Raw genomic sequence first — 14,726 nt, forward strand, 5'->3', positions numbered from 1 at the left:
TGTTTTCTTCTGTATAACACTTGTCTACTCTGGTGTCATGCCTGTTTTCTCTGGTGTCATGCTTGTCTTCTCTGGTGAAATGCTTGTCTTCTCTGGTATCATGCTTGTCTTAATTGGTGTCATACTTGTCTTCCCTGGAACCATGCTTGTCAACTCTGGCATCATGCCTGTTTTCTCTGGTGTCATGCTTGTCTTCTCTGGTGAAATGCTTGTCTTCTCTGGTATCATGCTTGTCTTCATTGGTGTCATACTTGTCTTCCCTGGAACCATGCTTGTCTACTCTGGGGTCATGCCTGTTTTCTATGGTGTCACGCTTATCTTCTCTGGTGTCATGCTTGTCTTCTCTGGTATCATGCTTGTCTTCATTGGTGTCATACTTGTCTTCCCTGGAACCATGCTTGTCTACTCTAGTGTCATGCCTGTTTTCTCTGGTGTCATGCTTGTCTTCTCTGGTGAAATGGTTGTCTTCTCTGGTATCATGCTTGTCTTCATTGGTGTCATACTGGTCTTACCTGGAACCATGCTTGTCGACTCTGGCGTCATGCCTGTTTTCTCTGGTGACATGCTTGTCTTCCCTGGTGTCATACTTGTCTTTTTCGGTATAACGCTTGTCTACTCTAATGTCATGCATGTTTTCTCTGGTGTCATGCTTGTCTTCTCTGGTATCATGCTTGTCTTCATTGGTGTCATACTTGTCTTCCCTGGAACCATGCTTGTCTACTCTAGTGTCATGCCTGTTTTCTCTGGTGTCATGCTTGTCTTCTCTGGTGAAATGCTTGTCTTCTCTGGTATCATGCTTGTCTTCATTGGTGTCATACCTGGCTTCCCTGGAACCATGCTTGTCTACTCTAGTGTCATGCCTGTTTTCTCTGGTGTCATGCTTGTCTACTCTGGTGTCATGCTTGTCTTCTCTGGTATCATGCTTGTCTTCATTGGTCTCATACTTGTCGTCCCTGGAACCATGCTTGTCTACTCTGGGGTCATGCCTGTTTTCTCTTGTGTCGTGCTCTTCTGACATGCTTGCCACTTCATTGTCTTTCTTGGGGTCAAACTTGCCTTTACCCTGGTACTATGCTTGCCTCCTCTGTTATTATGCTTTTATTTCCCTAGTACAATACTTATCTCTTCTCTGGTATCAAACTTGACTCTTCTCTGGTACTACGCTTGTCTTCTCCAGCAGCACCCTTATGTTTTCAGCACCCAACTTGTCTTCTCTTACTGCACCTCTACCTTCTCTGGTACTATCCTTGTCTTATCTGGCAGTATCGCTGTATTCTCTGTCTTTTCTAGTTCTACAGAAGTCTTCTTTAACTCCATGCTTTTATCTTCTGACACTCTAGTTGTCTTCCCGGGCACCATGTCTCTACCTCCTTTAGTTCTGCACTTGTTATCCCTGATACTGTATCTATATTATCTAACACCCCACTTGATTTCTGTGGCACCATCCTTACATTTTCTGATTCCCTACTTGACTTCTCTGGCACCAGACATGATTTTTCTCGTCAGGTGCAGTATGTGACACTATAGTATTTGAGCATTAGTCTTGACTTCCACATGATATTAGACCTTTCCTTGATAGAACACTCTAGTTCCCTTCATTACAATATTTCCAAGTGTCATTGTTGATTGTTTTTTTTTACTACTTTTTGTTTTTTGGCCTCATGTTTTTTCTTTAGTATTATAGCATTCATCTTAGCTCATATTTACCCTTTTCTTGCTAACCCATACTACATTTTCTTTTTTGGGTCCTTTATTTAGAACTCGTACAGTAGAAAGTCTTCTTCATTGGACTATACAGAACGCCATTCAAGAGCACTCAGCCAGCAAGTGCAGATAAACTAATCGATATTTTCTAACTGTGCCTGGAAATGCAAAATGGAAGCGGCAAAAAGGATCCTCTATGTGAGATTAATATTAAAGCAAATTTCCACAGAAATGCAAGTGTGGGACTGTGAACGGAACGTTGCGTGAAACACTGATACGACGTGTGTATGGTCAGGGGGGGTGGAGAATGACACAGGAAATCTCTCTAAATCCTTGTGTCTTCCTCTGCCTCCCCCAGACGCTTCACTAGACTAATTCATTTTGCCTTGAGTCTTTTCTTACAGGAGTATTCTAACTTCCCGACAGCAGAGTGTCCAACCACTGATCTCCAGAACTAGGGCTCTGAAGAGGCCCGTGTAAGTGGAGCGGTGATCGTTTGTCCCCTCGCTTCGCTCGGCTGGTCTTCGAAACTCCCATAAAAATAGATGGAGTGGCAGTCGGCATGGTCAACCACCGCTTCATTCACACTGGGGTCTCAAGAGCCTTAGTTCTATGGATCGGTGTTGAACCCATAGGTAGTACCCCTCGAGATTGAGAAGTTATCTCCTATCCAATGGACAGGGGATAGCTTCCCAACTTGAGAATACACCTTTATTTTGTTGATACTAAAACTACAGAAATTCTATTTTCTATGGGGATGTCGGACAAAGGACGTTCTGCAGAGGTTCCAGGAGTGATGGTTTTACGTTCAAGACCTCCCATTGGCGAAAACACCAAGAAAGAAGGTCAAGAAGAAGGCCCAAGATTATGAGCACATGTAAGTATTACTTTTACTATGGTCGCCCTGTCTAATGATTGTGTCACCTCTCATAATCGCACAGTAATTTCTCCTCCAGTCACATCCAAAGCTAAATTCCAAATTCTGCAATGTGTAACATAGGAAGGTACGGGAAATCGAAAGAGAAACTCCAGTTTCCACTTCCATTTTCCTCCATGCCCCCTCTAACTTGCTTTCTGGAGGAGAACGATGCATCTTTTAGCCGCCATCTTGACTACAATAAAGTGGAAAGTTGTACTATCTACATGTCTCATAATGCCTTCCCGAGCCTCACATGGTGGTGGCCAGGTCTCACCCATCAGTACATTCTATATTAAAGGTCACATTAAATTCTGATCATGATGAGTCCAGACACATTGTAGGTCCAAGGCACAGGAGAGGCTACGGACTGCGCCGGGCAGTAGTATGTCACAGGCAACTAACAAACTCAGCCCGGTGAAAGGAAGGGTAGACACAGATGACTGCCAATGGCCTTCCAACATCTGTGGGAAGCAGGAAACAGTCTGGAAACTCAGTGGCGATTTATGTATTTCGATTATACCTTTAAACTATTAGGTCACATGTCTGTCAATGAAGTGTACTCTCTTTCCAAGGTCGATCAGCAGAATTTAGAAAGCAGCTCTGGATGTGGCTCCAAGACAGAACCTAAGAAGGATCCTTTTTATGAGGCTTGAATTTCTAAGTCAACCTATAAAAAACTGGAGATCTTCTAGATGGACGGACAGCTGGTCCCGATAAGTAAAGTCTTATGACGTCGTTGATAACGGATGAGAATAACGAGTGTGCTTTACAAAAATATATCTGTATTTTATACGACTTGGTAGAATTATGCGGAAAAAAAGAGTTCCATTCCGGTCAGCCTTCTATCTCCATGACCAACGCGGTGTGATCTACATCATCGAGTCAAGACTTTCCACCATTCATGGGTCATTCTGTGTTCATCAAGATTTTTGGAAATACATTCATTTCGATACGGCAGATTTTCCTTTTGGCCCAGGGAGTCCAGGCACCCCAGGAAGACCTGGAATACCCATTTCTCCTTTCAGTCCCATTGGTCCATCATCACCTTTTACACCAGTTGGTCCTGTAAATCCCGGCAGTCCGTGCAAGCCTTGTGGTCCTATCTCACCAGGAGGGCCATCCAGTCCAAGAGGACCAAGATCACCTTTAATTCCCTTTTGACCTTTTGGACCTGGTGGGCCCATACTGCCTTTTTCACCTTTAATTCCTGAGCTTCCCTTAATTCCAATAGAGCCTTTTTCTCCAATAGGTCCAGTATCACCAATAAGCCCTCTCGGTCCTTGAGCACCTGGAGCACCTGTTTCACCCGTGTCACCTTTTTTCCCCTTCAGACCTAAAGGTCCTTTTCCTCCCATATCGCCTTTAAGTCCTCTTGGACCTGGAGGGCCTGGTGCACCTGAAAGAGCAATTCATCTAATATTAATAATTTCTTCAAAAAGATTTTGTTATTTAATGCACAGTTCAAAAAACAAATGAATATAACATCAATCAGCTATATTGTTCTACATAAGGGGCAGTATTATAGTAGTTATATTCTTGTACAAAGGAGCAGTATTATAGTAGTTATATTCTTGTACATAGGAGCAGTATTATAGTAGTTATATTCTTGTACATATGAGCAGTATTATAGTAGTTATATTCTTGTACATAGGGGCAGTATTATAGTAGTTATATTCCTGTACATAGGAGCAGTATTATAGTAGTTATATTCTTGTATATAGGAGCAGTATTATAGTAGATATATTCTTGTACATAGGGGGCAGTATTACAGTAGTTATATTCTTGTAAATCGGGGCAGTATTATAGTAGTTATATTCTTGTACATAGGAACAGTATTATAGTAGTTATATTCTTGTACATAGGAGCAGTATTATAGTAGTTGTATTCTTGTACATAGGGGGCAGTATTATAGTAGTTATATTCTTGTACATAGAGCAGCATTATAGTAGTTATATTCTTGTACATAGGAGCAGTATTATAGTAGTTATATTCTTATACATAGGAGCAGTATTATAGTAGATATATTCTTGTACAACGGGGCAGTATTATAGTAGTTATATTCTTGTATATAGGAGCAGTATTATAGTAGTTATATTCTTGCACATAGGAGCAGTATTATAGTAGTTATATTCTTGTACATAGGAGCAGCATTATAGTAGTTATGTTCTTGTACATAGGGGGAGTATTATAGTAGTTATATTCTTATACATAGGAGCAGTATTATAGTAGTTATATTCTTGTACAAAGGGGCAGTATTATAGTAGTTATATTCTTGTATATAGGAGCAGTATTATAGTAGTCATATTCTTGTACATAGGAGCAGTATTATAGTAGTTATATTGTTGTACATAGGAGCAGTATTATAGTAGTTATATTCTTGTACATAGGAGCAGTATTATAGTAGTTATATTCTTGTACATAGGAGCAGTATTATAGTAGTTATATTCTTGTACATAGGAGCAGTATTATAGTAGTTATATTCTTGTACATATGAACAGTATTATAGTAGTTATATTCTTGTACATAGGGGCAGTATTATAGTAGTTATATTCTTTTACATAGGAGCAGTATTATAGTAGTTATATTCTTGTACATAGGAGACAGTATTATAGTAGTTATATTCTTGTACATAGGGGCAGTATTATAGTAGTTATATTCTTGTACATAGGAGTAGTATTATAGTAGTTATATTGTTGTACATAGGGGCAGTATTATAGTAGTTATATTGTTGTACATAGGGAGCAGTATTATAGTAATTATATTCTTGTACGTAGAACTATCCTTGTTTTGCTGATATGGAAATGTCAGTTAAATGCATACATTTTATTACATTTCATGTGTCTTTCTAATTTGTACTATTGAGTGTTGGATCAGATTTCTTTTTGCTCTATGGATTGAATAATATCACAATATTATATATTTTCCTGTTCTCACTAATGTTTGAGGCAGAAGTGAAGAAATTTGTGAAAAATTGCTGATCTGTGTGTATTTTTTCTATCACATGTGATCCCAGGGGTAGATGTTATACGGAGCTGATCTGTTTCGTTGTTTTGCTCCATTACTTTCACATATTTAATCTTTGCAGAGTGGAAAACCGTCTGCAGTGTTTTCCTCGCTCTGTGCGGTGATGTCAGACTTGGCCGTCATCTTTCCCACCAGCGGTGGATGTGAGCAGAGAACACGTTAACAACTTGTGGAGTCCTGTTCTGAGTCACCCGCTCGTTTTATAAGGGATCTGTTCAGCTTCACACTGTCATCCTCAGAAATCTCTCCTGCTCCCTTATGTTCCTCTACTCTCCGCTCCTCTCTATTTTCCTCCACTCTCCTCTCTATTTTATTTCACTCTCCTCTCTATGCTCCTCTACTCTCTTCTCCTCTCTATTTTCCTTCACTCCCCTCTCTATGCTCCTCCACTCTCCTCTCTATGATCCTCTTCTCTCTATTTTCCTCCACTCTACTTTCCTCTCTATGCTCCTCTACTCTCCTCTCTATGTTCCTTAACTCTCCTCTCTATGCTCCTCCACTCTCTTCTCTATGCTCCTTTTATCTCCTCTCCTCTCCACTCTCCTCTCTTTGCTCCTCCACTCTATGCTCCTCCACTCTCTTCTCTATGCTCCTTTTATCTCCTCTCCTCTCCACTCTCCTCTCTATGCTCCTCCACTCTCCTCTCTATGCTCCTTCACTCTCCTCTCTATGCTCCTCCACTCTCCTCTCTATGCTCCTCTACTCTTCTCTCTATGTTCCTCCACTCTCCTCTCCTCTGTATGTTCCTCCACTCTCCTCTCTATGCTCCTCCACTCTATGCTCCTCCACTCTCCTCTCTATGCTCCTCTACTCTTCTCTCTATGTTCCTCCACTCTCCTCTCCTCTGTATGTTCTTCCACTCTCCTCTCTATGCTCCTCCACTCTCCTCTCCTCTGTATGTTCCTCCACTCGCCTCTATATGCTCCTCCACTCTCCTCTGTATGTTCCTCCACTCTCCTCTCTATATTCCTCCACTCTCCTCTCTATGCTCCTCCACTCTATGCTCCTTCACTCTCCTCTCTATGCTCCTCTACTCTTCTCTCTATGTTCCTCCACTCTCCTCTCCTCTGTATGTTCTTCCACTCTCCTCTCTATGCTCCTCCACTCTCCTCTCCTCTGTATGTTCTTCCACTCTCCTCTCTATGCTCCTCCACTCTCCTCTCCTCTGTATGTTCCTCCACTCGCCTCTCTATGCTCCTCCACTCTCCTCTGTATGTTCCTCCACTCTCCTCTCTATATTCCTCCACTCTCCTCTCTATGCTCCTCCACTCTCCTCTCTATATCCCCCCATTCTCCTCTCTATGTTCCTCCACTCTCCTCTCTATGTTCCTCCACTCTTTTCTCCTTTGTATGTTCCTCCATTCTCCTCTCTATGTTCCTCCACTCTCCTCTCCTCTGTATGTTCCTCCACTCTCCTCTCTATGTTCCTCCAATTTCCTTTCCATGTTCCTCCACTCTCCTCTCTATGTTCCTCCACTCTCCTCTCCATTCTATGATACTCCACTCTCCTCTCTTCTCTATGTTCCTCCACTCTCCTCTCCTCTCTATGTTCGTCCACACTTTGCTCCTCTCTATGTTCCTCCACTCTCCTTTCTATCTTCCTCCATTCTCCTCTCTATGTTCCTTTACTCTCCTCTCTATCTTCCTCCATTCTCCTCTCTATGTCCCTCCACTCTCCTCTCCTCTCTATGATTCTCCACTCTCCTCTTTTCTCTTTGTTCCTCCACTCTCCTCTCCTCTCTATGTTCCTCCAGTCTCTGCTCCTCTCTTTGTTCTTCCACTCTCCTCTCTATCTTCCTCCATTCTCCTCTGCTCTCTATGTTCCTCCACTCTCCTCTCTATATTCCTCCATTCTCCTCTCTATGTTCCTTTACTCTTTTCTCTATCTTCCTCCATTCTCCTCTCTATGTTCCTCCAGTCTCTGCTCCTCTCTATGTTCTTCCACTCTCCTCTCTATCTTCCTACATTCTCTTCTCCTCTCTATGTTCCTCCACTCTCCTCTCTATCTTCCTCCATTCTCTTCTCCGCTCTATGTTCCTTTACTCTACTCTCCTCTCTATCTTCGTCTATTCTCCTCTCTATGTTCCTCCACTCTCTTCTCCTTCTTCCTCCATTCTCTTCCCCTCTCTATGTTCCTCCACTCTCCTCTCTGTCTTCCTCCATTCTCTTCTCCGCTCTATGTTCCTTTACTCTACTCTCCTCTCTATCTTCGTTTATTCTCCTCTCTATGTTCCTCCACTCTCCTCTCTATCTTCCTCCATTCTCTTCTCCGCTCTATGTTCCTTTACTCTACTCTCCTCTCTATCTTCGTCTATTCTCCTCTCTATGTTCCTCCACTCTCTTCTCCTTCTTCCTCCATTCTCTTCCCCTCTCTATGTTCCTCCACTCTCCTCTCTATCTTCCTCCATTCTCTTCTCCTCTCTATGTTCCTCCACTCTCCTATGTTCCTCCACTCTCCTCTCCTCTGTATGTTCCTCCACTCTCCTCTCTATGTTCCTCCACTCTCCTCTCTATGCTCCTCTCCTCTTCTCTCTATGTTCCTCCACTCTCCTCTCCTCTGTATGTTCCTCCACTCTCCTCTCTATGCTCCTCCACTCTCCTCTCTATGCTCCTCTACTCTTCTCTCTATGTTCCTCCACTCTCCTCTCCTCTGTATGTTCTTCCACTCTCCTCTCTATGCTCCTCCACTCTCCTCTCCTCTGTATGTTCCTCCACTCGCCTCTCTATGCTCCTCCACTCTCCTCTGTATGTTCCTCCACTCTCCTCTCTATGTTCCTCCACTCTCCTCTCTATGCTCCTCCACTCTCCTCTCTATATCCCCCCATTCTCCTCTCTATGTTCCTCCACTCTCCTCTCTATGTTCCTCCACTCTCCTCTCTATGTTCCTCCACTCTTTTCTCCTTTGTATGTTCCTCCATTCTCCTCTCTATGTTCCTCCACTCTCCTCTCCTCTGTATGTTCCTCCACTTTCCTCTCCATGTTCCTCCACTCTCCTCTCTATGTTCCTCCAATTTCCTTTCCATGTTCCTCCACTCTCCTCTCTATGTTCCTCCACTCTCCTCTCCATTCTATGATACTCCACTCTCCTCTCTTCTCTATGTTCCTCCACTCTCCTCTCCTCTCTGTTCCTCCACACTTTGATCCTCTCTATGTTCCTCCACTCTCCTTTCTATCTTCCTCCATTCTCCTCTCTATGTTCCTTTACTCTCCTCTCTATCTTCCTCCATTCTCCTCTCTACGTCCCTCCACTCTCCTCTCCTCTGTATGATTCTCCACTCTCCTCTTTTCTCTTTGTTCCTCCACTCTCCTCTCCTCTCTATGTTCCTCCAGTCTCTGCTCCTCTCTTTGTTCTTCCACTCTCCTCTCTATCTTCCTCCATTCTCCTCTGCTCTCTATGTTCCTCCACTCTCCTCTCTATATTCCTCCATTCTCCTCTCTATGTTCCTTTACTCTTTTCTCTATCTTCCTCCATTCTCCTCTCTATGTTCCTCCAGTCTCTGCTCCTCTCTATGTTCTTCCACTCTCCTCTCTATCTTCCTCCATTCTCTTCTCCTCTCTATGTTCCTCCACTCTCCTCTCTATCTTCCTCCATTCTCTTCTCCGCTCTATGTTCCTTTACTCTACTCTCCTCTCTATCTTCGTCTATTCTCCTCTCTATGTTCCTCCACTCTCTTCTCCTTCTTCCTCCATTCTCTTCCCCTCTCTATGTTCCTCCACTCTCCTCTCTATCTTCCTCCATTCTCTTCTCCTCTCTATGTTCCTCCACTCTCCTTTCTATGTTCCTCCACTCTCCTCTCCTCTGTATGTTCCTCCACTCTCCTCTCTATGTTCCTCCACTCTCCTCTCTATGTTCCTCCACTCTCCTCTCCTCTCTATGTTCCTCCACTCTCCTCTCGATGCTCCTCCATTCTCCTCTCTATGTTCCTTTACTCTCCTCTCTATCTTCCTCCATTCTCCTCTCTACGTCCCTCCACTCTCCTCTCCTCTCTATGATTCTCCACTCTCCTCTTTTCTCTTTGTTCCTCCACTCTCCTCTCCTCTCTATGTTCCTCCAGTCTCCGCTCCTCTCTTTGTTCTTCCACTCTCCTCTCTATCTTCCTCCATTCTCCTCTGCTCTCTATGTTCCTCCACTCTCCTCTCTATATTCCTCCATTCTCCTCTCTATGTTCCTTTACTCTTTTCTCTATCTTCCTCCATTCTCCTCTCTATGTTCCTCCAGTCTCTGCTCCTCTCTATGTTCTTCCACTCTCCTCTCTATCTTCCTCCATTCTCTTCTCCTCTCTATGTTCCTCCACTCTCCTCTCTATCTTCCTCCATTCTCTTCTCCGCTCTATGTTCCTTTACTCTACTCTCCTCTCTATCTTCGTCTATTCTCCTCTCTATGTTCCTCCACTCTCTTCTCCTTCTTCCTCCATTCTCTTCCCCTCTCTATGTTCCTCCACTCTCCTCTCTATCTTCCTCCATTCTCTTCTCCTCTCTATGTTCCTCCACTCTCCTTTCTATGTTCCTCCACTCTCCTCTCCTCTGTATGTTCCTCCACTCTCCTCTCTATGTTCCTCCACTCTCCTCTCTATGTTCCTCCACTCTCCTCTCCTCTCTATGTTCCTCCACTCTCCTCTCGATGCTCCTCCACTCTCCTCTCCTCTGTATTTTCCTCTATTCTCCTCTCTATCTTCCTCCATTCTCCTCTCTATGTTCCTCCACTTTCCTCTCTATGTTCCTCCACTCTCCTCTCTATGTTCCTCCACTGTCCTCTCCATTCTATGATACTCCACTCTCCTCTCTTCTCTATGTTCCTCCACTTTTAACTCCTCTCTATGTTCCTCCATGTTCTGCTCCTCTCTATGTTCCTCCACTCTCTTCTCCTCTCTATGTTCCTTTACTCTACTCTCCTCTCTATCTTCCTCTATTCTCCTCTCTATGTTCCTCCACTCTCCTCTCCTTCTTCCTCCATTCTCTTCTCCTCTCTATGTTCCTCCACTCTCCTCTCTATCTTCCTCCATTCTCTTCTCCTCTCTATGTTCCTCCACTCTCCTTTCTATGTTCCTCCACTCTCCTCTCTTCTGTATGTTCCTCCACTCTCCTCTCTATGTTCCTCCACTCTCCTCTCTATGTTCCTCCACTCTCCTCTCCTCTGTATGTTCCTCCACTATCCTCTCTATGCTCCTCCACTCTCCTCTCTATGTTCCTCCACTCTCCTCTCTATGCTCCTCCACTCTCTCCTCTGTATGTTCCTCTATTCTCCTCTCTATCTTCCTCCATTCTCCTCTCTATGTTCCTCCACTTTCCTCTCTATGTTCCTCCACTCCCCTCTCTATGTTCCTCCACTGCCCTCTCCATTCTATGATACTCCACTCTCCTCTCTTCTCTATGTTCCTCCACTTTTAACTCCTCTCTATGTTCCTCCATACTCTGCTCCTGTCTATGTTCCTCCACTCTCCTCTCCTCTCTATGATTCTCCACTCTCCTCTCTATGCTCCTCCACTCTCCTCTCTATGTTCCTCCACTGTCCTCTCCATTCTATGATACTCCACTCTCCTCTATGTTCCTCCACTTTTAACTCCTCTCTATGTTCCTCCATGCTCTGCTCCTCTCTATGTTCCTCCACTCTCCTCTCCTCTCTATGATTCTCCACTCTCCTCTTTTCTCTATGTTCCTCCACCCTCCTCTCCTCTCTATGTTCCTCCATGCTTTGCTCCTCTCTATGTTCCTCCACTCTCCTCTCCTCTCTATCTTCCTCCATTCTCCTCTGCTCTCTATGTTCCTCCACTCTCCTCTCCTCTCTATATTCCTCCATTCTCCTATGTTCCTTTACTCTCCTCTCTCTCTTCCTCCATTCTCCTCTCCTCTCTATGTTCCTTTACTCTCCTCTCCTCTCTATCTTCCTCCTTCTCCTCTCCATGTTCCTCCACTCTCCTCTCTATGTTCCACCATTCTCCTCTCTATGTTCCTACACTCTCCTCTCTATGTTCCTCCATTCTCCTCTCTATGTTCCTCCACTCTCCTCTCCTCTCTATGTTCCTCCACTCTGCTCTCTATGTTCCTCCACTCTCAACTCTTCTCTATGTTCCTCCACTCTCCTCTCTATGCTCCTCCACTCTCCTCTCTATGTTCCTTTCCTCTCCTCTCTATCTTCTTCCATTCTCCTCTCCATGTTCCTCCACTCTCTGCTTCTCTCTATGTTCCTCCACTCTCCTCTCTATCTTCCTCCATTCTCTTCTCCTCTCCTCTGTATCTTCCTCCATTCTCTTCTCTCTATGTTCCTTTACTCTCCTCTCCTCTCTATGTTCCTCCACTCTCCTCTCTATCTTCCTCCATTCTATTCTCCTCTCTATGTTCCTCCACTCTCCTCCCCTCTCTATGTTCCTCCACTCTCCTCTCCTCTCTATGTTCCTCCACTCTCTGGCCCTTTTTACGTTCCTCCACTCTCTGCTCCTCACGCTAGTCTCTGATACTGATGGTTTCCTTTGTGCTGCAACTTGAGAACTTTTGGAAATCATCATAAATCCTGTTTATGGACAGAGATCCAAAAATAATTGTAAAACAAGCTGTGCAACATCTGTATGTTAAAGGGGCATTCCCACTAAACTAACAAATCGTATAAAGCTGCGGATCGGTGAGGCCCTAGTTCTAGGACACCCATAGATTCTGAGAATATGCAGCTCTCGCTTGTGTGTTGTTGAGGTTGACTTGTAGGAAGAGAGCCATGAAGTGAACGGGAGGGGGTTGTATACAGATATATTGACTGCCAGCAAGTATGGCGGTACTTTCTGCTCGGCACAGGAACTCTCTGTCCGGCACTGCTAATGGGGGCATTCTGATTAGCACTGTTTTCAGGGACACACTTTTACTGGCACTGTTTATGGGAGCGCACTGTCATTGAAACTATATCTGGGGGTACTCACTGACTGGCAGTATTTATGGGGGCACTATCTGATTGGCACTGTTTTTTTAGAGACGCTCTTTGGCACTGTTTATGGGTGCACCCTGTCCTTGAAACTAAATCTGTGGGTACTCACTGACTGGAACTATTTACGGGGGGAATTATCTGATCAGCACTGTTTTCAGGGACAATCTTTAACAGGCACTGTTTTTGGGAGCGCACTGTCATTCATACCCTATCTGGGATACTTGCTGACTTGGCACTGTTTATAAGAGCGTTGCCTGATCTTACCTTGCACGATGGTGACTTCCTGGAGGATCTCCCCATGCTTAACGTCCACCAGTTTCATTTCTTCCATGATCATTGAAAGGTTCCTAACATCGAAATCCAGGCGTGCATTCATCAGACTGAACCTCTCTCTCAGGAGATCGGTGGCCCCTTGCATGAGGCTGACGGACTTGTTGAGGTAGTACAATTCCTCAGCGTGAGAGTTAAAGCCATGAGTACAGGAGAGCCGCACGTCGTCCAGGTACTTCAACATGTTGTGCACGTGGTTGTCCGTAGCATTGATATTGGTGAATATCGTCCCAATTTCCGTTTCATGGGAAAACATCCGGCCTTCCAGGCTCTCGAAGCGCTCCACAGTCCTGTTTTGGGTGTACCTGGAATGATACTGAAGGTCTTGCATGTTTTCCTCGTGGTCATCAAGGAAAGATGTGATGTTGTCCAACTGTAGCTGAAGGCCCATGACTTGTAGGACAAGATCGTGCATGACCTCCGTGTTCATGGTAATTCGTTGGGCCGTGGCTGTGATGCTGCTTTGAATATTTCGGACCAGGTCGATGGTTTTGACCGATGTTGATTTAAATCCACCGAAAACTTTGCTATAATTTTGCCAGTCGGTGACAATTTTTTGTAAGGTGAAGGTTTCCTCATCGGTCTTCCTCTGGATGACCTGGATCCACTCTGAGGTTTGCCCGACAGTAAAATTTATCTGTTGCACTGTGGCAGTGATATCGTACCTCTCTTGGACTAAATTTTTCACTGAGGCCTCCAGCTCGGCTGCGGCAGCTTGCCACCCTTTCACCTGCGACAAGAAAAGCCCCAACGTCTGATTGATCTGTCGAAGGGAGAAGTTGCCCCTCTCTATCTGGTTGTCCATTTTGCTGTTGGCAGCTACGAGCAGCTGATGATTCTCAGACGTCTTGTCCAGTTGTGTCTCCTGGGCCGAAAGCATCTTCTGGATCTCCGCCAGCTCTCCCTGAAGTTTGCTGATCTCTTGTCCCAAGTAGGTGGCGTCATGGCAGAAGGAGCAGTTTCCAACCGATTTCAGATCTAATGACCCAAAAACATCATTTTCAAAATTTGCTGCTATTAAAGGACCCAGTTAATTGCCCAAGTATGACCAATTAATATCTCCTAACATGATTTTTCCAGCCTCATTAGCATCTGTGGGATGGTCTAGTATTGACTCTGTCTGAATTAAAGGGATTCTCATCTGGAGTCTTTACCAAGAACGTCTGGTCCAGGTTTGTGATAAAGAGGTGTAGTCTGTGGCTACATTAAAAAGATTCTGAAGTCTGTTTTAGGGGACTTGATCTTGGGTTTTATTTTATTTAAGAGTCCGCAGGGGGTTTAGTCTAGGGTCTGTTTTTAAAGAGTTTTCTCTGAGGTCAGTATTTAGGGTTTTTTTCTGGGGTCTGTCTTTAGGAGGTTTGATTTTGGGCCTGTATTTAGGGTGTTTTGTTTCGGGTGTGGTCTGAGGTCAGTATTTATTGGACGTGGTGTGGGGTCTGTATTTCGGGGGTGTGGTCTGAGGTCAGTATTTATTGGATGTGGTGTGGGGTCTGTACTTAGGGGGTGTGGTCTGAGGTCAGTATTTATTGGACGTGGTGTGGGGTCTGTATTTAGGGGGTGTGGTCTGAGGTCAGTATTTATTGGATGTGGTGTGGGGTCTGTACTTAGGGGGTGTGGTCTGAGGTCAGTATTTATTGGACGTGGTGTGGGGTCTGTATTTAGGGGGTGTGGTCTTAGGTCAGTATTTATTGGACATGGTATGGGGGTCTGTATTTGGGGGGTGTGGTCTGAGGTCAGTATTTATTGGATGTGGTGTGGGGTCTGTATTTAGGGGGTGTGGTCTGAGGTCAGTATTTATTGGACGTGGTGTGGGGTCTGTATTTCGGGGGTGTGGTCTGA

At 44.5% G+C, this 14,726-nt stretch overlaps 1 protein-coding gene across 1 annotated transcript in view; it reads right to left on the bottom strand.

The window, feature by feature from the left end:
- Positions 1–1,752: 1,752 nt before the first annotated feature.
- The window catches only part of SCARA3 (scavenger receptor class A member 3), a 77,599-nt gene continuing 64,625 nt past the window's right edge, over positions 1,753–14,726 (bottom strand). The window contains exons 4-5 of the mRNA XM_069728454.1: positions 12,822–13,865; positions 1,753–4,019 (exon numbers count right to left, since the gene is read on the bottom strand). Of these exons, the coding sequence (XP_069584555.1) occupies positions 3,565–4,019; positions 12,822–13,865 (1,499 nt within the window). The 3' untranslated portion in view covers positions 1,753–3,564. The remainder of the gene's footprint in view (positions 4,020–12,821; positions 13,866–14,726) is intronic.

Source organism: Ranitomeya imitator, chromosome 5 (assembly GCF_032444005.1).
Source record: "Ranitomeya imitator isolate aRanImi1 chromosome 5, aRanImi1.pri, whole genome shotgun sequence".
In the NCBI taxonomy this organism is placed as follows: Eukaryota; Metazoa; Chordata; class Amphibia; order Anura; family Dendrobatidae; genus Ranitomeya; species Ranitomeya imitator.